This window comes from Mya arenaria, chromosome 3 (genome assembly GCF_026914265.1).
Source record: "Mya arenaria isolate MELC-2E11 chromosome 3, ASM2691426v1".
Taxonomy (NCBI): domain Eukaryota; kingdom Metazoa; phylum Mollusca; class Bivalvia; order Myida; family Myidae; genus Mya; species Mya arenaria.
The window spans coordinates 60,852,539-60,877,870 of record NC_069124.1 but is presented as its reverse complement, the minus strand read 5'-3'; the positions used below and the strand labels follow the sequence as shown (position 1 = coordinate 60,877,870).

General features: G+C 35.4%; 3 protein-coding genes across 3 annotated transcripts; 1 reads left to right on the top strand and 2 right to left on the bottom strand.

Annotated features, from left to right (window-relative positions):
* Positions 1-900: 900 nt before the first annotated feature.
* Positions 901-13,387, bottom strand: LOC128226657 (maspardin-like). The gene is made up of 9 exons (XM_052936629.1): positions 13,329-13,387; positions 12,163-12,250; positions 10,665-10,826; positions 10,125-10,205; positions 7,767-7,912; positions 5,802-5,910; positions 5,133-5,240; positions 4,324-4,464; positions 901-2,725 (listed from the first exon to the last, which is right to left on the bottom strand). Exons 2-9 carry the CDS (start codon positions 12,223-12,225, stop codon positions 2,627-2,629), a joined length of 909 nt encoding a protein of 302 aa, XP_052792589.1. The 5' UTR covers positions 12,226-12,250; positions 13,329-13,387; the 3' UTR covers positions 901-2,626.
* A 143-nt stretch (positions 13,388-13,530) lies between these two features.
* On the top strand, positions 13,531-16,637 carry LOC128226170 (outer dense fiber protein 3-like). The gene is made up of 5 exons (XM_052936064.1): positions 13,531-13,573; positions 14,037-14,153; positions 14,355-14,456; positions 16,017-16,223; positions 16,363-16,637. The coding sequence occupies exons 1-5, from the start codon at positions 13,531-13,533 to the stop codon at positions 16,635-16,637; spliced, it is 744 nt and encodes a 247-aa protein (XP_052792024.1).
* A 1,829-nt stretch (positions 16,638-18,466) lies between these two features.
* LOC128229141 (cyclin-dependent kinases regulatory subunit 1-like) lies at positions 18,467-24,595 on the bottom strand. The gene is made up of 3 exons (XM_052940856.1): positions 24,457-24,595; positions 21,844-21,971; positions 18,467-20,840 (listed from the first exon to the last, which is right to left on the bottom strand). Exons 1-3 carry the CDS (start codon positions 24,513-24,515, stop codon positions 20,797-20,799), a joined length of 231 nt encoding a protein of 76 aa, XP_052796816.1. The 5' UTR covers positions 24,516-24,595; the 3' UTR covers positions 18,467-20,796.
* Between the last annotated feature and the right edge of the window lie 737 nt (positions 24,596-25,332).

The following is a 25,332-nucleotide window of genomic DNA, read 5'->3' as shown; positions in this document are numbered from 1 at the left end:
GCCCTAAAACTTAAACCGAAAGCCAACACCAACGCCGGGGCGAGTAGTAAAGCTTCCTTATTCTTCAAAATAGTCAAGCTTAAAATGCTGCTCTAATACACCAACATATTAGATTTACACTTCTGAAAAACAACTTATAAACCAATTCTTGAAAATGGGATAACGCTCCAATAGTGGAGTTGACCAAGTTGGACTTAGTGTGGTTGTCAATTAAAGGTCACAATCAAACCTAGGTTGCTATTTTAATACTTTAAATAGATTCCGTGCTTCTAAATGATCTTCCAGTGATTTTAAGTTCTGTCAGAGATTTAACAAATATTGCTTTAAAATTCATTATTTCCTGTAGCTGCAATTTACACGAATGTGCAAGGTCCAATTTTCTGAAAAACACCTTATAAACTTATTGGAGGTAATAAAACTTATTCTACAACGGACGCTTTGAAAACAACTTAAGTAAAACTCAACAATTGTGTTTTGTTGAATAACATAAGGTCCACAAGAGACAATAAAGACATTTGCCCCAGAGTAAAGCCCCTACCCACATTAATGAACTTAACCACATTTATGCCGCTAACACACTTTTCCGGTAACTTAAGTTATAAGAAGTTTGCCTTTCGAGCCATGACTTTTGTCCATGACTTTTGTTAACACATATCTGTTGCAGAAGTACTCAAGTGGAATAAACCATGCGCACAAGACCATGTCTATACTATCATGTACAATCTGCATCAAATATATACTTGGTCACGAAGTTACAAGTATGCGTCACACAACTTGAACAAGTCTTGTTGAAATAAGTTCATGGCAAATGATGTTTGCTCCTTTGTGCAAATGTCCAAACACTCAACTACCAAGATATCAGTCAAAGCTATGATCTATAATGTCCTCTCAGAAAACAACAACAGTAGTTCATTTATTTACATGTTGCATCATTTACTTAAAACATACATTAACAAGGACATGATTTTAAAAAAAACAAATAAACATTCACAGATGGCATCACATCAGTTAAGCAATTATCTGAAGGTTTTTATAGCTATCACAGATAACAGTTATAAACATTAACATAATTAATCCAATTGTAATTGAAGAAGCATAATTATGTTATATGTTCTGAAATTTTTGCACGATTTCTTAAAGGTATTGCAAAGGAAAAAAAATAACAGAAGAGAGATATACTTTAATCCTTAGCATGAATTAAACTGCAACCACATCTTATTTCAAAACTTGACTTTCATTACGTATATTAATATACAGACTTTCTCTCTCTCTCTCTATATATATATATATATATATATTATTTATATATATATATATATATATATATAAAAAGTAAGATTATACACATGAATTTGAGAGAGTGAAAAGTCTATTCCTACTGTGATTGAATGTGGAGTTAACTCCACTGAGGAACCATGTGAGCAGCAAACTATGTTACAGTTTTATCTGAATTCTTTGAATCATGTTAATGAACATAACAAGTTCTTAATTAATATTTGAATGGCACACAGTGATGATGATTTACAAAAAAACACATTCCAATGAAATAATAATATATGAGGTGACAATACAAGGTAATAAATTGAATATAATCTGTCAGAGGACTAAAATTTAAAAAAACAATTATGAGTATCTTATACATATACAGGCTTTTTTCTGTGTGCTTAAACATTCTGTTGAAAATATTCCAAACATATTTGTTCATCATAATGTAAGATTCTTCTACTTTCCCTGCACAGTAAGATCAAATCTAAAGCACTTTAGTTTTGGGAATGTAGCACAATTATATTAACACTAATAAACACATTCAACATACACCACTATTGACAGAAACATATATTCAAAGAAGTAAATTAAGTGAAGAGTTCTGTGAATTAAGTGCAACTGAATGCATACTGTAAATCATCATAAAAATGGAAGTATTACAAGCATTTAAGATACCCAAGTAACCATAGCAATTATTGTGTGTGATAACATATAAAATCATGGTCAATGAAATTTACAAACTTGAAGTATTTTTAAATACATTAAAACTATATTAAAATCCATACTCAAAAGTGATTTTTGCAATACAAAAGAAGTCCAAATCTTAGGTATTCCAGTTTTTATATGTGAAAGGTATAAACCCATAAACATATAAAACATAAAAGTAGACTTGAACAATAGTAAGATGTTTTCACAAACTTTAAACACCAGACATGAATTCCTATTGCACTTTGAGCAATTTCAGCCAAACAAAGGTCAATTCCTGAATGAAGTTTTACTTCACAAAACAATTGACCACACTGATAGCTTCATGCAACAGTTTAAAAGCTACATTCTTTTAGTAATCCCACAAATGGGAATAGGGGTTATTGCTGAAATGTTTTTAAAACTACATGTATCACTGTTTTTGTTTTAAACTTTTAAAATCAGTCCCAAAATCATACATTTCCTTGTTCCAAATGACTATGTTGGAACATTAAACCTGTTAATGATAGAATTCACTTGCATACATAATACAGTCTGTGATACAACTGAATATAAGCAAGCACATGGTCTGGAAACATATCTCAGAGGTAGGGAATAGCTGCACCCAATGTTTATCTCCATGAGCCACAAGTGTGTGCCACTCCCTGCACCTCAGCTATTCCACACTGCCCACACTGCCTGCTGATCCTGGTCTTTCCTCCGGCTCCACATATTTAGCTGAGTATTGTGTTTCATCAAATATCTTTAAATGAACCTGTAGTGGAAAACAGTTTTTATTAGATACATGTACAACCAATTTCATTTAAGAACTATAATGTAGCAATAAATCCGTATTTACATTATTGCATAGGTGGTTCAGTTAAGAAGGTTAATTTTCAGCTACAAATTCAAAAAGTTCAATAAGAAATGGTCTCATTTAATTCCAAAATATTTAGATTTTATGTGACCAAGTAAAAGAATGTTCTTTAACTTTTAAAAGAAAGAAACAATTCAGCTAAATAAGACACCAGAAATTATAGCTAGTATAGGGACAAGCCCGGGTTGGTATTCATAAAACATCTTAAGTTATTTCCAAGCATAAGTCAATTTAAACAAGAGCTGTCACAGTATGTGACGAATGCCCCCAAATGTGACATTGACCTATGAACAAGGTCAGTACATGAAAAGTTAAAGATCAAACAAATACATATGGCAAATTATTTTAAATTGCCTCTGAACATAAAAAAATGCTACCAATACTTGACAACCTACATTCTTATGTCCTTATATTCAGCATTCCATTGTGAATAATCACAAAGTGTATCTTTCACCTTAGAGGTAGGTACATGGGTCTTGCACGTGACACGTCGTCTTCGTATGTCGAACACATGTGGCAAGTAATTTTAAAATCTGTCCATATAAGAAAAAGTTACAGCCCGGACATAACAACCAATACTCTGTATCCTTATATGCAGCACTCCATTGTGAATAAACACCTAAGTGTGACCTTGACCTTAGAGGTAGGGACACTGTTCTTGCACGCGACACGTTGTCTTGGTATGTCGATCACATGTGGCAAGTTATTTTAAATTCTGTCCATACAAGGGAAAGTTAAAGCCCGGACACGACAACCTATACTCAATGTCCTTATATGCAGCATTCCATTGTGAATAAACACTAAGTGTGACCTTGACCTTAGAGGTAGGGACACGGGTCTTGCACGCGACACGTCGTCTTGGTATGCCAAACACATGTGGCAAGTTATTTTAAAATCTGTCCATACAAGGGAAAGTTACAGCCCGGACATGACAACCTATACTCTATGTCCTTATATGCAGCATTCCATTGTGAATAAACACCTGAGTGTGAGCTTGACCTTAGAGGTAGGGACACGGTTTTTGCACGCGACACGTCGTCTTGGTATGCCGAACACATGTGGCAAGTTATTTTAAAATCTGTCCATAATATTCTGAATTATTGAGGCGGGCGGACGGACGGATGGACAGACAGACGGACGGACGGTGCGATTTTAATATGCCCACCTTCGGGGGCATAAAAATTGTTCATTATAGTCAAATCAAAAGAAATGCGTTAAGTATTTCAGAAAATATTAAGTTATTATATCATATGACCAGTGAGATAATTTAATATGGAAAGTGTCTTAATTAGGAAATGATTTAATATGTTTTATGAATACAGCCCCGGTAGCCTAAAATTTAACCAAGATTCTGTTTGATGGCACAAAGATCAAGGCCACACAATCACCAAAAAAGAGAAAAAACCCTGAAAAAGAATCAATGATACAATGGAGAAGAAAGGCATAGTTTATGTAAGAAACAGTAAATAATAAGTTCTTCATAGATTCATACAAACCTGAATGAAGATATTCACTTCTAGAGGTCTACTTAGGTAAGGAAAGTTGCCACCAGTTTTGAGATGGGCCCTTTTAGCATTAGGATAGCACTTGTACATCTCTTCCCTCACTTCTTGTGACAACGCACAGTCATCAAACACCTGGGGAACAAACATCAATTGTCACAGATCACAATTTAGGCACATACCATAGAAGCAAAGGATGGCTATCAAAATGCACATTGTTTACACGATATACAGACATATATGAATGTTAGAAAACAGACAACAAAGTGTGACATCTCAAAGGAAAATGATGCAGGTAACAACACACTGCAAAGTGAGTCCTGAAACTAAATCACTTAATTAAACAAGTATCATTTGGCTTAATTTAGACTTAAAAATTGCCAGTTTCTGTACGAAAATCACTGTTATTTTCATAGAAGCGCTAGCTTAAGGTTCCAATCCGTTAAATGTGCACAATCTTACTACTTAAGGTACTATCATTTAATCAAATCTTAAAATGTATTCAGCTCTGAATTCTATGGATTTTCAAGATAGCCTTTTATATCAGACAGTCTTTTCCTTTTTTTAAATGGAACATAGGCATCACCTATTTCACATTCTTTTACAAAATACACAAATTGGCTGACAAAATTCATTTTAATAATTCATTTAAAGAAGTATTATTGACAAAAAAGAGCGACGAAGTGATTCTAAAAGCACAATTAAGAGATTTATATTCTATTTAACTCCTCTAATCTAGCATCTGGGCTATTTTAGCTTTTGAGTGTTGATAGGGTTTTAATGAGATTTCTCAAGCTCCTTACATCCATGATGACGATTTCAACGCCGTTCAGTTTCTGGGGTTCCACATAGCAGTTCATACAGTTCAGCGTGAGTCTTGATGCCAGGTCCTGCTGGTTAAGGCCATCCAGCTGCAGGGGAGAGAAAGGTCAGAGAGTAACTACAAGTATTTTTCATGTGCAGATAGGACAATCATTTCCAAGAAAACATGAAGATCGGAGTTTTCCGCAGGAAAGTAACATACAAATTATACCTGGATTCAAGCTTTCTAAAGTAATTGAGCAAAAACTAAGTCTGAGCAATTGAGCAAAAACGAAGTCTGACCTACAGACTGGTGACCAACAAATCATTTATCACCTGGAGGTCATTGTGAACTTCATCTAATAACCTCAAAATCAATAGGGGACACCTACTAATCAAAACCAAGTAGCATACCTAGTATGAAGTTCCTGGGCCCAAGAGTTCTTAAGTTATTGAGCAGAAACGTTTTTTTCACATCAAGGTCACCATGACCTTGGCCTTTCACCTTCTGATCTCAAAATCAATAGGGGTCACTAAACATGACAAAATGGCATGTAATTGATTATTGAATATCTTTGTACAAATTTACCAGTAACCATTAAAGAATAAAGATAAAAAAAATAATTCAAGGCCAAAATTACTACAGGTAAGTTTCAGAGCCAACAAGTTACCTTTTCAACCATAAAGTCAATGGAGTCGGCTATTTCTGGGTCTGTAAGCCTCCGGTCAAAGTTGCCCATCACCATCTTCTTCAAGAATAAAGCAGGCATCATCCAGAACCTGGGAAAAAAAACAATGGTTTCATTGAAGTACAAGGTGAAATATGTAATATTACAACTATTTCAAAGTTATACAAACACAGGTATGTCAAATGCAAAACTGAAATAAGAGAACACTACCAGGAATCCTTTATAAGTAGAGGCAACACAGGTTTTCTGTTATAGTTTGTGTTTTGGCAGAACTTTCTATTTAAGTCCCTCAAAGTATTCCAATTTGGCATCAACACAATCTTTTATCCGTAAAATTCAGTCTGAAATGCCTTTGCAAACTCTACGTTAGGAATTCTGTTTATACACTGCTATAAGGCACTTAACAGCACTGAGTGTCCCAAAACAACATCCACATAGACATTCACTTCATGTGAGGATGCAACCAGAAGTCACAGGGAGGGAGGTCAGGGCTTCATGGCTCATGTCGCAAAACTTAAAATTTGTTCCATTGATAATACACTGTAACCAGTAGAGACACGCCATTTATTGTAGTGGTCAATAACAACAGAGAGAACATAATCCCTATAAAATATGCCTGCAACACTGCATTGCTCAGGTACTGGGACTGGGGCTACCATCCCTTCACAGTCAAAAGATGGAGCGTACATGACCCACCTGACACAACTGCTGTGCCTAGATATCAAATGACACTTATTATTTTCACCCACCCACATTTTGTTAATTTCTTTGTTGGCGGGTAAAATGAAAATAATAAAGCTGTGTTTCATCACTTGTGGCAATCTCTCTTATCAACACAGGGTTCGTGTTATTGAAATTAGACATCAATGCATTTTCAACATGTGCAGGCTTCTGTTCTGGGGTGAACAAGAGTGGTATCGAACATGCGCAGACCAATTTTTTGCTTTAACATCAAATACACCGCTGACAAACCTATCCCTGATATGTTCCCATCTCTTCCGCAAACATCTGGCTCTACTTTAAATTTGACACTATCAATATATTTGTCAGAGCCTGCCAAAATCTGCTAGCTGGGCCGGGGCTAATCATAAAATATCTTCCTTCCTTAAACAAAGATACCCATCTTGCAACAGTATGACTATATGGTACTCAAGGCCTACTTGCCCTATACACATTGCCTACATCTGTATTAATTTTTAATCCGCATATACCAAGTAATCGATGAATCTTTAAATACATGAATGCTCTTTGAATATTCTCACCAGATTCAGCCTTATTTCAGTCAGTAGGAAATGCTATGTTACCTTTAAAACTTCATTTAACTACTTTTGCATGTGGAAAACATGAAAAAGATTGATAGGCTCATAGATAAATTATCACCATTTGTGCAAGAGGAAACCATGATTTTTGCAGCTTTGTTGCCACTACTATGAAAACTCTCCTCCTATTCTGTTAAATAAACTTACTTTCTACCATACATATGTAACTATCATTAATTATTTAAAGCAATTACATTAAACTTAAATAATACTTAAGTCAAAATATACGGCTCATGGTACTGGCACGATACTGAATCGGAATATGACAATGTCATGATGCATGGTCATAATATTCATCATATTAAAAAATCACGATGTTTATTACAACCATTAATCCAGAAAAAAATAACAACATAAAAAAGGAAAAGCCGTAACTTGAGATATATCCAGTATGATTTATACAATATTTAGACAAAAAGAGTTTAATATGTCTACTACAAGATATAAAATCTGTATAACTTAAATTAAACCTAGGATAATGCTTGTATTTAAAGTAATTTCCATGCTGTAGAGTTTACAAGAGCTGCTTACAACCATAACAGATATTTTAAAATGTAAGATACATGTACATTTGCTTCCACAAACCAGGGAGTGTTAGATACTTATCTCAGACACTGTTTGCACTTACGTTGGGGCTGAATTTGTCTGCTGGAAAATGCTGGTTTCATAGAAGGCATTACAGAGTATGAGTGAGGCCACTCGAGGGGATTTGTGTGTGTACTCTGCAAACTTCTGAGCAAGGAAACCGCCGAGTGAAGCACCAAATAAATGAACCTGAAAAAATCACAGAAAAAGAAATCATTGTTAGCATCATAAACTCCCCCTGCAGCAGATGCCCACTCTGATGTGTGTGTTGCCCAAATGCACTTGTCATATACATAACGATGGCCTCACTTCAAAATGCCGAAGCTGCATTTTTTCAGTTTCGAATTTACATTACTAAAATCATAAAGGAGTGCCGCATCTAACAGCAAAATGCCGAGTAAATAGTCCATTGAGAAAATGGTGTTACATCATGTAATCAGAATGTAGAGCAATGATTGGACATGTCAAAGAGAAGCAAAAATGCAAAACATTCAGAAATTGTAACTACAAAACTTGTAACTTCAGCATTTTGTAAAAAAAACGTGTGATCAAATTACCAATATTAACTACTAAAAACGTTGCAACTGAAAACATGGGATTTGTAGCATTTGGAAGTGAGGCCATCGATAATAGATAAAGGGACAAAACTCCTAAACCAATTTTGTTTGATAGACAACACTTTTCGTTATAAGGAAATTTTGCTATCCCATGTATTATGTATCTGTTGTTTACCGTATCTGAACTCTTACTTTATCAAGTAAAACAAGGCTACCATTGGATATGATGTATGCTCCTGACAGGGTACATGTTTTGGAAAGAAAGTGCCAATTGGAAAATATTACTTTTCAAGTCTCAGTTTGTTTAAACAACCAGTTATACATATGATACAGGAGTTGGCTGTGGACAGCAGCATAATCAACAACTCTAGTTAAATGTTGAGAGGATTAATTATGTCAAGTGAATTTTAATCATGCATATCATTTGAGATATTAAAGAACAGACACAAACAATTTGGAAGAGATTTCCAAAATATCCAAGAATATATACTTTTGGAGTATACTTTTTTTAAGGAACTTTTGGAGTTAGTATGGTTTGGAAAATTTATATTTTACTGACACAAACTTACAAGTATTTAAAGGGATATGTGTGGTTTTGGTACCCGGTACATAATATTCATTGAATAATTCATGATGTAATGAATAACTGACAGGACTTTTTATTTGTTTTATCTGCTTGAACAGTATTCATTCAGCCACAGATACAGACTCAACTATAGCTCCATATTTGTGAAAAAAAGTGGCACATGTTGCCTGGTCCATAAATTGAGATAAAACGAAAACTAAAATATGTACATGTACTGTGCAGTACCATTACCCAACAAAACATAGTAAGAATGTTATGTATTCCACCACTTGACCATTCATAACCCTAATCAGCATAATCTCAGTAATGAGGTGGTTGGAATAGAGGGTTTTAACAGAATATTTCACAGAAATTGACATAATTTTTTTCTCTGAACATGCAAAATTTCACTTTGGTTGATTCATTTTGGTTGATTCAGTGATATTTCATAAAATAGGTGACGTATAGTAAATCAGTGCAACACAAAATTTTAGCTACAGAGCAATAGATTTCTAACAACACAATCATTGCAAAGTAACAGCCATCCTGCACATCCTTTTTTAAAAGAAATAACATGTTTGCATATTAAGCACATTACAGTATGCTGAGATAATGTTGTTCTTGCATGTTTGTTGAATTGCATTTGGATGTCATTTAATTGATGTCAAAATGCAGGTATTTTATGTGATAACGTCAAACTGAAACAAATGTATTGTCTACTGAGTGAAGTAACTCATGTAACTGACATTTTCAAAAAATTACATGAAATAAAAAGAATATTTTAAATAAATGCTGCTTTTAATAACATCTGAAAAAAATAGAAAAATGTGTGAGTTACATGAGTTTGAACAATCAGTAGATGATTATTTGGTATCGCTGCACTTGTATTTATTTTTGGAGCAGTTTTGAACAGAAACTTCTAATTACAGAAGTTCGATTTTTAAGAAAAATTCATCACACATTTGGACATCATCAATTTCTACCACTTACTTCCGTAATAAAAGCCGGATTCTAAGAAAGTTTGGTTTAGATTTTTTATTGTTTTAACATTTTTCCAGTAAAACTTCAGCATTCAGTCGCATAGCTTGTTAGAAGTGCACGCATGTTAATACGCTTATCACTAAAACATTTGCATGTGTTAACCACGTGTTATAGCATGTGCACCCTCTTGGCATTTTTTTGGTACAAATTAATTTAACAGAATACGTTAATGAGATTAAAACTATGAAGACCTTCTCACATAACCTCCATACATACAATTACATACATACATACATACCTTGTCTAACTGTAAAGCATCTAACAACCGTTTGAATCCCTCACAGAACTCACGCATTGTCCAGTATATGGGATACTCAACCTACAGGGAATGTAATTTACAATTTCATAAAATGATTACATAAAAATTCTCAAAGATCATGACTTGTACACAAATTTAAAAACTGAAAATAATATCAATGTCAAAATAGTTCATTTAAGTTTAACACTTTTTCCATATGGCTACATTTTATCATTACTTTTCCATATGGTTATATTTTATCATAGCAAAATTTTCAGAACAACAAAATTTTCAGTTGTTCTGAAAGAGGAAGATATAATTGTTTCAATACAATTAAGGGCTGTAGTACATAAATACAGATAATACACAAATTCTAAATTTAACGCAGCATACAAAACTTAATGCAAGATCATACAGCAATTCAGTATTTGTTTTTAAATCAAATGTTTGAAATCTATGCCTCCGAAAGTCATCAATATCATAAACAATGAATCATATTAAATGCAGACAAACTGTAATTATAGTAGTACATAAACCTACAGCTATGATCCTTATCCCTGCCGATGAAAGTGATAGCATCTGTTTGAAGAAGACATCAGCTGAACCACTGGCTGGTGGAAGACAGATCAGGGGGCATCGAACACTACGAGGTCCACAGTCATACAGGGTCCACTCCTTACGATCATCATCGTCAACTACCAGCTAGAAAAAACAACAACTCCATTTTCAATTCTCATTCACATTATGTACAGTTAAAACACATTAATAATAAATTATCAATAAGAATAATATAATATGCGGTTTCAGGCAGGTTTTAAAAAAGTGCTACAAAAGGGACAGTAAGTTACTTTTAGGCTGTGAAAAACATGAACATTATGAATTTCACAGTAAACTTTAGGAAGTGTGTTCAATTGAAGTAATATTAGGTTTCAACTGCCAAATCAGTAATATTTGTATGTGTATGTTTGTATGTGATAATCATCATTTTTTTATAAAAAAAAGGACAGGCATATTTAATACTATGAAGGCAGAAAGCTGAGCACTACCAAAAAAGAACAGGGTACAGCACCTTTATATTACCCTTTAACTAAACCCCATGACCAATAACAAATTAATATGCTAATACAATATTATCTAAAACCTGTTTTGCATTTAAGTTTTTTTTCAAATTACGACTTTCAAGACATCCTTATTATAAAGCCACAAATTTTTGTAAACTTGTACACTGGACATAAAAACAGGAAACCATGCCTTTTATTTAATGTTGTAGTAAATAAATACTGCCTATACGCATGTATACAGTAAATGTCCATAATTATCTTTTATTAATTCATTGTACGAGTTGTACCGATGAATGAGCGTCCATTAGTATTCTAATCTGCATGTTTTAATAGTCAATATAGTCAGTATCCAAATTGAACCTGTTTACCTGTACATCATAAATCATTGCACAAATTTATCCAATTTTTTTTATTTTAATTTCCTGATCATTTATATTTACACTGTATACATACATGCTGTGATGTCACAAATACAAAGTAAAAATATTTATTTAAAAATTTGTCTTTACTATAAATTTAACTTCCAGAACAAAGCAAATTATCATTAATCAGCATGTTTGTAAGACAGAATTATTAATGACTATTTATATTAAAAAATACTTGTAGACTCGTCGGTAAAGCTATTTTACACAAAAATTGTAAGTGAAATTCACTTTAAATAACATATGGTAACAAACTGTTAATCTTCAAACACTACTATAATCAAAACAACTATACAACGTTTGCAGAAATATGTAGGAACTGTTCGGCTGACGAATCCACCATCGCTTAATTACTACACATGACATGCGAGAATATTGAGAATATTTTCGCCTGCTTTTTACACATGTGACTGTTTCGGTTAAATGGTCTGTGGTCTGTGAATTCGTAAACGTTTACGGCTGAAAAATAACACGATGTCGTTTACGCATGTAAACATGGGAGCCTAAGCCACCAGCATCTTTTTTTTTATATAACATGTATAAAAAAAATCTTACTTTTTTCTGTGGAACTGAGCTTCGAAAGCTTTGGTATTCAGCAGAATTTTGTGTTTCGCTCATACTGCTGTTTTCTTATACATGTTTTCTGAAACAATAAGGTGCCAATACATTTTATAGTATGATGATGCATTAAAAGGCATCATTCGAAACAGACTGTAGGTCTCGGTTTTTGAGATGAGATGAGACAGATGAGAAATTGACATCAATCTGCTTATAAAGCAAGGTAATATATTTAAAACTTGAGAAGCTGAGAACTTGGTAAATTGCTGGTTGTGCCGTGTTGTTGAGTTTAATAATTGTCTTAGTACGGGGATGGCATATGTCAACACGGTGATTGATAACCCAGTAAGGCATAGTCACCTAGGGAGCATTTTTGCGGCTTTGAAGGGCTTCAGGTTCTTGAATAGTTGTTTTGACCAACGTTGAACCATCTCATGTTTTCAATTATTTAAAAGTCATTCTCACTCCCACATTTTGAAAATGTTATTAGCCCAAAAAATACTTAAAAGGATCATTTGAAATAATATTACTTATTAGATATACTGATTTCTGTATGTATGTATTAAATGCCATATATTGTTTACATGAAGGACTTATAGTTTGTATTATCATGTAGACAAATCAATGTTTCTGATAAAGCAGATGCATGGTATTTTTTTTAATTAATCAATGTTGTTTTTCTGTTCAGATAAAGTATATTGATCAATAGATATTATTCATGAAAATTACACACAGCGTGTAAGCTCACAAATGATCTATTTATTGAGAGATTAAATTATGTGTAAACATACACATTTTTTTTCTCCTTTAACTCTTTTGAACCTGTTGTTATTTGAACAAAAGCCTTTGTAATTGAATATTCTCAAGCTTGTGGTATCATTTAATTAATAAACATTTAAACACCTCCTTAGCTATTGCTTCAGTTTATAAATAAGTTGTTTCAATCATAATATAACTTCCTTTGATTCAATCATTGCCCCACCCACTTTTTGAAAACAATATCGAATACTCAAAATCAGGCAAATTAAATACTGTCATCAAATATTAACGTGTTAACAAGTTAACATATCAAAGAAAATACAGGAAAAATATGTAAACACACAAATATCAATAATTTCCTCTCAATAATTGACTAGAAAACTAGTGGTTTTTTTACCACTTACCTGAAAGTAGGAAGTGAGTTTGTTGACTATTGTACTCTCGCGAGATTTGAGCGTTCTCGTGATTGTGACAATAATAGCCGAGCGCAACCGAAGAAGTCGTCAGGGAAACGTCAGGAAGCTGCGGGTGAAGTTTCGCGCCAAAACGTCAACTTATGATATAATTTGCAATTGATTTAAAAGTTTAGTATATTTTGCCCCAATAATGGCAATATCTTCTGTACCAAGAATAGAGGGGAAAGAGCGAGGTAATTTCTTGAAGTGAAGTGTTGAATGATTTACAGATACTTGAATGCTGCGGATTGTCCTAACATCTGCTTTTGCTACCTTGTCAGTGTAGCCTATGGCTAATTATGGTCTTACCGGAAAATGCACTTTTTTAAGAACACTTTTAATTGTTTACTTATATGGGAGTAGATTCCTGTGAATATAACAAAAAGTTCATGGCTTCCGCTGGCGGTTTCCCGGTAATGATCTAGATGTAATCCAACTTAAATACATAATTACTAATGTGAATTAGTACTTCCAGTATTGGACGTATTTGGAGCCTTCAGATGTATCCAGCTGATGATAGTAGATAAAACCGTGTGACTGTGATGTAAATATGATGGCGATTCAAAAACAATGTATGATTATCATCCATGCTCGACTTTCTCACAATTATATATAGAGACTTACTTTGATATATAACGCATATTTATGATCTGATAGGTCCGGGTCCTGGGCGGTACGGCCTGCCCGCCACAATGGGCTTCAAGCAGCATGACGTCACTAAGAAGAAGGAGCCCGCATACTCGTTTGGCAGGAGGATCATGCTCAAGTCCACAGGTACACAACCGCAGCTGGTTGATGTTCAAAGTGATTTATTTCTTGATGATGAAATGAAAACGAAAATATGCTACTTGCTACTGAATGATCGAGTGAATCGGTTTTCAAATACCATAGACAAACTTTTTGAAAATTGTGTAATATTTGGTGGAATATCTAGCATCCTAGTCAAATACTTACTATGTCGTTTTATTTTACCAGTTGACAGTCCAGGGCCGGCGTACGCTGTTAACCCCTGCTACACTCGGTACGGCCGGGACGGAACACCTTGCTACTCACTCCTCGCAAGACAGAAGCCCAAGCGTAAGTACAGTTTTATATAGTTTAATAGTCAGTTCATATTACGAAATTTGCATCCGTAGACAACAATAAATATCCAGGGGCAAATATGCGCAGTTAAACGCAAATACACACGGAGTAAAAAATAACCATCGGGGCAGAGTTTCCCCAAGTCTGGAGGTGGGGTTAATTCGCTTTATGTCATGCAAAACATAGTAAATCATTGTCAAAACAAAACAAAAGAGGGAACGTCTTGTAAATATACAACCCCATTCATTCTTTCATATTTTTTTTCTCAATTTTCTCGGCAGATGTATTACCAAAGGATTGAAATGTTTGTTAATACATGTACCATGTTTATGCCTGATTTAACTGTTTTGTTTTCAAGTTTGACGTTGTTGTTTTTTTAGACTCATACTCATTTATTAATGCCATCGAAATGGAGCGCTTAATTTTCATAATACATGTATTGATATTAAAGCTATATTGCACTCCCATTTCATTTCATATTTTGAAATGATCACATTCAACCTTAATTCTAATAATATTTAGAATGAAATTGTAAAACTTATCCCTGTTGTTTTTATTCTATTATTCATCTAGTTCCGAGTCTAAATGCTGTTGGTTTCTGACAGTCTTCAAATATTTATTTTGAAAGATGCACAGTTTTCTTTTTTTTTTTATTTCCCCTCATTTATTGCAACCTCGGATCAATAACAAATTAACCCTACTCCCAGCTGCAACATAGTATCGCACAAAGTATTTCCATCTTATGTCGGTTAGCTTCATCTTTACTTGTTATGTACTTTTTAACACAAACTATTGGCATAAATTAAAAACATCATTTTTTTTCTTATTTGCCATAAAACGCGTCCAAAAATACACCCGGGGCAAATGATAAACGACATATCTGTCTCGTATATAACACATGCTTGATGAAGATGCACGGACTAACGCGCGCTGAAGAGTCAACAAATGCATTCTATTGCTTTCGAACTAAGACATAAATTAACAGATGTGGTAAAATGGAGAAATTATACAATAACAAAATATATGGACAAGGCAGTATACCCTTCCCAGCGTCACGTAGAGGCTAACAGTAGCTCACGATAGCTAACGTTTGCGATTTGGATGCCCGCTTGCACTAATATATTTGCATATAATACACAAAACAGATTGCTCGCTTGAGTGACTGTTAGCTCTAATGAACGCAGGGCAGGTATGCTCAGTACTAATAAAATGCTGGTGCAATTGTGAAAATGAATATTTTTGCGGCATTTAAGTGGGGGCTTATTAATGGACCTGCCTGTGATTAGTTGCGGATTAGAAAGGATATACATTTGTATAGTTTACATGTTTACAGTTTCCAATGAACGATCTTTCATCTTACGATTTTGTAGAGGTACAGTTTTGATATCCGTGAATAGACAAAACACAGATAAAAACTATGTTTTAATTATAAAGAAATGTAACCCAGGCGGCTATAATGAAAAACAATCATTTTTTCGACGTCTGTTCAATAAAACCGGTCGCTGGTGTTTTAAGCATAAACGCTTTGTTAACGCTATTCGGACTTTATTCCAGAATCCTTCCAGACACCATGTCCGGGTCGCTACAATCCTGAACATGTTCATCCCCAGAGGGAGCGTGTGGCTCCAAAATATTCACTAGGTTTCCGAACGCGTTTCCCGAAATGCGACCAGAACCCGGCACCAAGTAACTATATACTTCCACCCGTGCTTGGACCTTCACAGGCGTACAAAACATCGACCGCCTCGTACTCCATGACAGGTTTTTATATTTTAACTATAAAACATACACGTTTCGGTCATTTTATGCATACTTAAAAGGAAATGATAGTTAAACATTAAATGGATTTCTTATCTTTTTTGAATGTCGGTATATGTCAAGTTAAAACATGATTTTGCAGGTCGTTCGCGTGTAGGCTGTTATCTTGAAGACCTATCGAATGCCCCTGGACCAGGCCACACCAAAAATATTCATCCTGACGTGTACATGAACAAGGCTCCCCACTACTCGCTGCGTTCCAGAAACTACATGCCCGTGGATAACGTGCAGAAGCCTGGCCCAGGAGCCCACTGCCCGGAGACCGTAAAAATAAACCGTTCACTCGCGCCCAAGTACTCACTGGGCGTCCGCCATTCAGAATTCGTCTGTCCATTTATTGCAGACATAGCAGAATAGATTCTTTTTAACTTTTATTTTTGGTCAAACCTTTCATTTTTCAGTTCAAATAAATGTGATACAATTTTAATTAATATGTGTTTATGTTGTTCCATGCAATTCTTTATTTGTACAGAAGGAAGTTTCTCCCACCTCAGATAAGTAGATCCAAAAGCTTGACAATGCTCGAAAATCTTATGTTGCCCACGGGCAGAGATAAAACAAGTACCCGTATGGAACTCCTATTGTATTGTCATTTCACAACTACCTCCATTGTCGAAGACCGTCGTCTGTAGCATCATGGAAACCTTGTCTTATGGCAATATTCAAAATAAAAATAAATTATTTCTCGCTTCAAATGGCACCATAAAATGTTTTCACGCTCCATTCAATAAATAATGCTGCACTCTACTGAGAACTATTTCAAGAACGATTTGACTAATAAAATAATCTGAATCACTGCGCGCATATCCATGACAACTACGCAGAAAAGTGTTCCAACAAAAAATACTATTTACTTTATTTTGTTTAACTGAGGTGGAAGAAAAAGCATCTACCATAGCCAAGACAAGCTTTTTTCGTTCAAGGCCACTGTGACATTGACCCGACGACCCCTAAAATCAAAAGGGGTCATCTACTGGTCAGTCCCAGGCACCCAAGTCATAGTTGAGGGTCATGGGTGCAGGCATTGTCGAGTTATCACTCGGGCAACCTTTTCGCGTTCAAAGTCACACTGAACTTGACCTATGACCCGATGAATCCTAAAATCATAAAGGGTCATCCATACGTCACGCAAAGCCTCCATGTCAAATTTGTTGACCATAGGTCGTGACATTGTGGAGATATCACCTGGAGAAGCTTTGTTAACCCTTTTGGTTAAAGGTCACTGTGACCTTGACCTTTGGCCCGATGACCCCTAAAACAATAGGGGTCATCTACCGGTCGGGCCCAATCTTTATATCAAGTTTGATGGCCATAGGTCAAGGAATTGTCGAGTTTGTGCTCAGGGTCACCGTGACCATGAAATTTTACCCAATGGCCACTTAAATCAATAGGGGCCATCTACTTGTCAGGCCCAGCCTCCAAGTCAAATTTGAGGGCCATGGGTGCAGTCATTGTCGAGTTAACACTCAGACAACCATTTATCATTTAAGGTCACTGTGACCTTGACCTTTGACCCCTAAAATCAATAGGAGCCATCTACTGGCCAGACCAAACCTCCAAGTAAAATTTGAGGGCCATAGGTCCAGGCATTGTTATCACCCGAGCAATCTTTTATCATTCAAGGTCAATGTGACCTTTACTTGATGACCCCTTAAATTAGTAGGGGTCATCTTCTGGTCAGGCCCCGCCTCCATATCAAGTTTGATGACCATAGGTCTAGGCATTGTTGCGTTTTCACTCTGACAAACTATGACAACCTTTTACCATTAAAGGTCATGGTGTCCTGATGACCCAAAAAATCAATAGGGCCATGTACTGGTCAGGCCCAACCTTCATTAACAAAGTGAAATAACTATAGAAACACACCCAGAGTTATGATTCCTGTGCACTGCACATTTCCTGAATGAGATCTATCTGTATGTAAAAGTTTGAAGTCAAAACCTTGAAGACTTCTGAGCAATGCTCCAGACAAGATTGCCTGGATGCACACACACATGCCTACATTTACTATATCCCTTTCGCCTTTAGGCAGGGGATAACAAAGAGCTGAAACCAACATGTCGGTCTAGTGCAATGATCACAGACTGGTCTGTTCTGTAACTCAAAACAAAATTTATATGGATACATTTATATGTAACTCGCAAATATTTATTTAAAACAGGCATGTTAACAAATCAACAAAATCATCATATGAAAATTTATTAGTCATAAAAAAATAAACAAACGATAGAAGAAAGCACTTTGCATACAGTCCAGATTTAGATAACTTACTAAAGCAAAAGTAGTATGGAGAGTATAATATAGTTGGGAGTAAACAAAGTCAGTACACAAGAACTGTTTAATTCAATGAAATTTAAGAGTACAAAAAAGAACAGTATGTTTCTCCAATTACACAGAAAATGACACTTAACATATTTCCAGTTTTGCCATGTCTACACTTGATCAGTGATACTTATGTACAGACAGAATGCATACTAAGGGAATGTAACAAAATCATTAAGTGTGGGTATACGACACATAAATTACATCATAAATGCTACAACTGAATGCTGCATTCTGCTTCGAGATCAGAGGGTGCCATGCCACTTAAAGATTCCGGCCTCTTTCATTACCAGAGTTTGATTAAGTGATTAGTTTCTTTTAACACTTTGCCAAACCGGTTTTCAAAATAATGTAATGTTTTAACGGTGCTCTAGATTTGTCAAAGTGCTTTAAGACACTAAACCATCAACCAAACTCTGGTAAAAGGCCAAAGGAAGCTCTGTAAGCAGAGTATACTACCTTGTGTTTCATTTAAAATGGTGAAGTAACCTTGGTTTTAAGTCGTCATTCATAGTACATGTATAATATTGCCTTCCAACAAAGCATTTATGACGCAATTTATCATGTGGTATACACACTGATATTATGACTGGACAAATTTAGTTAATACTGAATTCCATGACTGGTGGCCCATAAAGCCATGCCTGATTAAAACATTTATGAAATCCAGCTTCCACAGACTCACACATTCCTGGAGAAATGGTGCAATGTTAGATTTCTTCTCATATATTTCAGACTGACATTTAAAATGGCTATGCCAATGACGTAATTAATAAATGCTTCAAGAGATACACATGTACAGGTTGGCAATGGTATATTACTATACATGTGTGTTAAAATGAGTTTGTAACTTGTATATCAATTTCCCTATGCAGGAATAAGAGAGCAGAAGTGAGTACTCCATTTGTTTAGTCTGAGATCACTTAGGAATATTACAAACACTAGAGCAAAGTTTGTCAATGGCGATACAAAGTAGGTAAACAAGTGATAATACCTAGATACAAAATAATATAGATTATGCATGTCAATGCAGTGGTTGAAATGAGCAAAAACCCTGCACTAGAATAATGCTAACCTGCCTAACAAGGAGGGCTGATATTCTAGTTTTTAAATGACAGAGCTAGTTGATTTTTTATGCCAAGCACTAGTGTAAGAATTATTGCTTTTATATCCAATACACTAATTTGGATGATTGTTAATGATGGTATGGCCTGCCTGGATTAAAAGTAACAGGATTTGATACAGATCTATTTGAAAAATGTATCAACTTAAATATGAATCAGTCAATGATCTGGTATTACTAAAAGAGAAACCAACCTGCTGCCATTTCATAACCAAACAGATCATATGTACAATATATTTATAATGTGTGGAAACAACTTCAATGTGTGAATTATGAATAAAATGATACCAAACAAAACATAGTAATCACAAACAAAATTATGAGTAAGACTGAAAGCGTCCATTCTGCTGACCTAATTGACCCAACACTATGCAAAAAAAATTACATTCCATTACCAATGTACAATACTGTCTTAAGAGCATTCAGTGGCTTTTAAATAGTAATTTGTTAGTATCAGCATATAACTTGACTGCACATTTTCAAAATATCCATGATTTTTTTTGGTGGTCAACAGTGGTTGAAATAAGCACGAGCCCACAAGCCCTGCACTGGTAAAATGCCTTCCAGGCTTGCTCAAATTCTGAATTTTATATAGCAGGGCTTGTTAAAAAATTTGATGCCAAGCAAAAGTTTAAGAATTTGGGCTTGTACATCCAAAGTCTAATTTCGATGACTGGTTCAATGTTGAAACATGTGATGGATTTTACTGAAGAAATTGTAATAAACAATTCAATTGTTGTCAACTTCATTTTTCTAGGAATTGAAAAAAAAACACCAGATCCTGAACTCCAATATAAATGAAAACTTGAGGTTTGTTAGAACTAACTTGTGCTTGAATGCTTTGTGGTAGTAACATCAAACACAATCTCATTCAAAAATGGCCTCATTACAAATGTGATGTTCCACATGCTGGCAATGCTTAGTTTATTGTACTACTCATAACTTTATAAAAATCAATGAAGAGTCAAGACACTGACGTCCAAGACAGAAAAGATGGTGTTGTTCAGCAGGGTCTTAATGGATTACAGGTCTATCACATGTAAAACTTATCGGAACCACTTTCCTCCCATGTTAGCTCTTTGGAATGGGGCGACGGAATAGCATAATGTGTGGTTCTGGAAAGAAAAAACAAGTGCATCATATAGTTATCACACTAAAATGATTAAATATTGTGAACTAGCTGAAAAAAAGTGTAAGAACTGAAGAACAAACAATTAAAAGTAGCCTTATTCAACTTTTTTGATTTTAAACTCTTTTTAGACAACATAAGCTTAATTGTTCAGCTACAAGTACATGTACTTTGTGTGGCAACTTGTATGATCGATTGATTGTGATAACATATTTTTGCTGTCCTACCTTTTCAATGCCAAGTGCAAGGCAAGGGAGCTACTGTTATTATTTTTTTTATCATCATTTGTAATATCGTGTGGAACTGAACCCATAACCTCGTTCAACAGAGTAAAAGCTCTACCACAAGGCTATCAGGGTAGGTTGTCCTGTAAGCCCACTTGCTACTCTCCCAGACAACCCGGGTTCGATTTCCAGCTTGGTGAATGCGAGTTTGGTTTGTTGGCACGATGCCGGATAAATGGGTTTCCTCCAAGTTTTCCTGTCACCGAACAATATTAGACAACAGTCTCGCATAACGTGCCAACAATCAATATAAAGTTGTTATAACTGATTTTACAAATGCGTAAAATAATCGATCAGGGAATGTTAAAGCTGCACTCTCATAGAATGACCAATTTGACAACTTTTTCATTTCTTTTTATCTCAAAATCAACTGATTTAGGTGTCCAGTGTTTTTAGATCAGTCACATATGGGATAACACACAATAGAACAGATCTCAATTATTTGGAAAACTGCTGAAGTAGTCATTTTCCTTTAAATACTTTTAGCCATAAAAGATCAATTTTTGAGTGTAAATATATCAAATACTGTAATCTGATCTTCTCAGCGCAGTCTTACATATATCACCAGTGTTCAGACTTTCACCCAAAATTGGGCTCATTCAAACCAAAAAAGTAATAAGTTGTCAAATCAGTCAATCTGTGAGTGTGCATTTTTAACTTTCTTGAAATGAGAGTCGCTGATAAATACTGATTATGTCGCATTACCTGGTTTATGCATCATGTAGTGGATCCAGCCAGGGCTTTGCTGAACTCCAATGCTCCGCCATTCTGCTTCAGACATAAGATGTGTAGTCGGCACTAACTTTGCTATCTCCTTTGGTAACATCACATGCCTGTAACAAAGGAAATAACATTGTCTTAATGAAGTAAAATTGGGAGATTAGTGCATATACAGGGCTTGAAACCACAATAACAGGTACACTAGAAAATTAGCTCACTTAGCAGCTAGTTCTTACCTACACACATAGTGTTACTGTCAATACACTTCCCATTTCATCAGAGTTCCCACTATCTTTTTCAAGGGTAAACTAACCCCTTGGTAAAAAAGTTGGGGGTAAAAGGCAATTTTGGGGGTATGAAATAAACAAATATATTATAAAAACATTTGCTGTACTTTTCGTATTCTGTTTTAATAAAGCATGTCAAACAATGCATTAGACTTTTTTCTGAGTCAAATTTGAGCCAAGCAAATTCAGCAAACCGCTTATTCTGAAGTCTTTTTGGATACTTTTTCTTAATCTTTGCACTCGTTGTTTCATCGCCTGACAGGTTCATTGTTCAGATTACTTGATGATTTAGATTTGTTTTCTCTTAAACCACATGCTGTCAGCTTTGATTGCATCGACATTTTGGATGCAGATGGAATTCCTGTGAGTAGATTGGTTACAATGTTTCTCTGCTTATCATTCATTTCGCCAGGTGTAAAAAGTTATAGCCCGTCCACATTTTAATGATGTCACTGAGCAGAATCTGCGGTTTAGTCAATCGATGGGACTAGATAGTATTTGTCATGTCTTATTTTAGAATGTGGTGTGGGGTTCCAATGAAATTAACATTCGCCCCTATGATTTTCGGACGCACGCAATCTCATACCAGGTGAAAAATGTATGCGTGATTTTGGGTATCATGACTTTTCTATAATAATAGACATTTATTACGCGATTCTGCTGTATATGAAGTTTTTGCCATATCAAAAAAAGTAAAAAATGTACATTATGGACTATAAAATGGCCAACAATTCCTTTTTAATGTTCTGTCAAGCAAGGCCATTTACACCATAAAGAAGCATTTTTTGTCAATACTGAATAAACCTTTGGAGGAAAAGTGCGGCCGGTGTGGGGCTCGAACCCAAGACCGCCAGAACACTAGCACAGAGCTCTAACCAACTGAGCTAACAAGGCGGCTGGTTCTAACCTACATACACTACACTCCTCTTTCAATAAACCTTTTTAGGCTGCAGGAGGCACTTCTGCTGTTTACCACTGACACCAGTAAAGTAAACCTTGGAGAAAAGTGTGCCTGGTGTTATGCTTGCACCCAAGACCGCCGGAACACTAGCAGGGAGCTCTAACCAACTGAGGTAACCAAGCATCTGTTTCCAGCCCACACACACTACACTGTGATTTCAATCTATATGCAAGATGATTTTGGATTTAGACTAAACATACTTTTCCAAACTGTTCTTTTTTTTGTGGAAGAAAGTGACTCTTGAAAAATGAACATTGGTATTATTTTTTAAATGTGTAACGGTCTGCTGTAAGCGGCCGAAGGTGCGTTCATAATATTATTCCGTATAAAAACGGAAGTACGTTCATACCGGATGTAAACTTGGTTGGTAATATGCAAATTAGCAAAGCCCGGGCTATGTGAGAATAGAGAAGTGTATATAAAGACCAGTGGACCCCTTCAGGGTCGAGCATGCTTTTCCCTGAAGGGATCTGCTGGTATTTGTTTCATTACGCCAGAAAGCTCGCCTATCTGGTGTTTGTTTGTTTACCGCCGCACGTTACAAATGGTGGCAGCGGTGGGATAGACAACTGCCGGCTTACATCATAGAAATAATTGCTATTAATCAACTTGAACTTTGTAGTTGCTTATCTAAAATATTAACTATATTTACCGAAAAGCTCAGCTTTGTAACGGTCCGCTGTAAGCGGCAGAAGGTGTGTTCATAATAATATTCCGTATAAAAACGGAAGTACGTTCATACCGGATGTAAACTTGGTTGGTAATATGCAAATTAACAAAGCTATGTGAGATTAGAGAAGTTCGTGTATATAAAGACCAGTGGACCCCTTCTGGGTTGAGCATGCTTTTCCCTGAAGGGATCTGCTGGTGTTTCATTACGCCAGAAAGCTCGGCTATCTGGTGTTTGTTTGTTTACCGCCGCACGTTACAAATGTTTAAATTTGGTGAAAATATCCTGATCAGATGGCACATATTTTTCCTAAATTAATGTTTCCCGATGCTTACACTGACACTTTTACCAAATGAGAAAATTGATTTCCAAATTTTATGCTTTGATTGCTTTAGCAAGATCAAGTATCTATTTTACACAGAAACAGATCTAACATGAAAAAGTCACACATTTTCGCGACCAAAATCAATAATAATCATTTAACTATACAATCAAATACTTGGTTAATATCTCTTCTTTTGCAATAATAGTGAAAGCAAATTAACTTCTTGTGATAAAAATATACTCAGTAACGGTGTTTGATCTTTATTAAATGCAATTGTCGTGGAAATCGGGGAGATTGTCCTTGTTGACCACTGGAATTTAAATTATTGACAACACATTATAAACGTTTGTTTTACCTGTATTCGTATTCATCGTCTGTGTATTTGTCTGAATAATAAATATTTTTGGCTGACATGGCGTTGTTTATCAAAAATCATAAGACTTTTCAAAGAATATTTTTTGTTTGGCTACTTTTCAATCGAGCTCGAGAGCAAGGTTTTGATTGGTTGAAATACGATATGCATATACGACAATTGATTGGTTGAAATGAAATCATTACCGAATATTTTGGGCGTTGTCAGTCTCGCGTCCAAACGCCACGCAGCGGTTACTCCCCTTCTCCCAGTAACGACGTCCTTCACAACTAGGAGTAGAGTCAACACGTAGTTGTTAAATAAACACGTTTTAAATTTTATTATGTTATGTATCTTTGTTATTCATGTCAAATATATATATTTTATTCCTCCATTTCTGAAGAGCATAACATACAATAAAAACCGTCTCCGTGGCCTAGTGTGGTAAAGCGTCCGCCTACGGAGCGGGAGGTCGTGGGTTCGATCCCTGGTCGCGTCATACCAAAAGACGTTAAAAGTTGGTACAAGTAGCTCCCTTGCCTGGCGCTCGGCATTTAAAGGGTAGGGCTTGGAAAAGTGGTGTACTGAATACTGGTATAACCCAGGAAAGTAATGTATCCCGTGTATCGGTGCCTTACACCGAGCACGTACAAGAACCAAGGGGTCTCTTCGAAAAAGAGCTAGGGTATCGCACCCGGACTTCCTTGTATCCCACCACTGTTTCTTCAGTGTGCTGTCCCTTCGCAAAACAAAGGACCCCGTTCGAAATAAGTGTTTGCACTTTTACGGGTTATCCTTGACCACAAGGTCTAAAGAAATACATAAATATATACAATATATACACATATGCACATACAGTAAAATTCCATCATACTAATA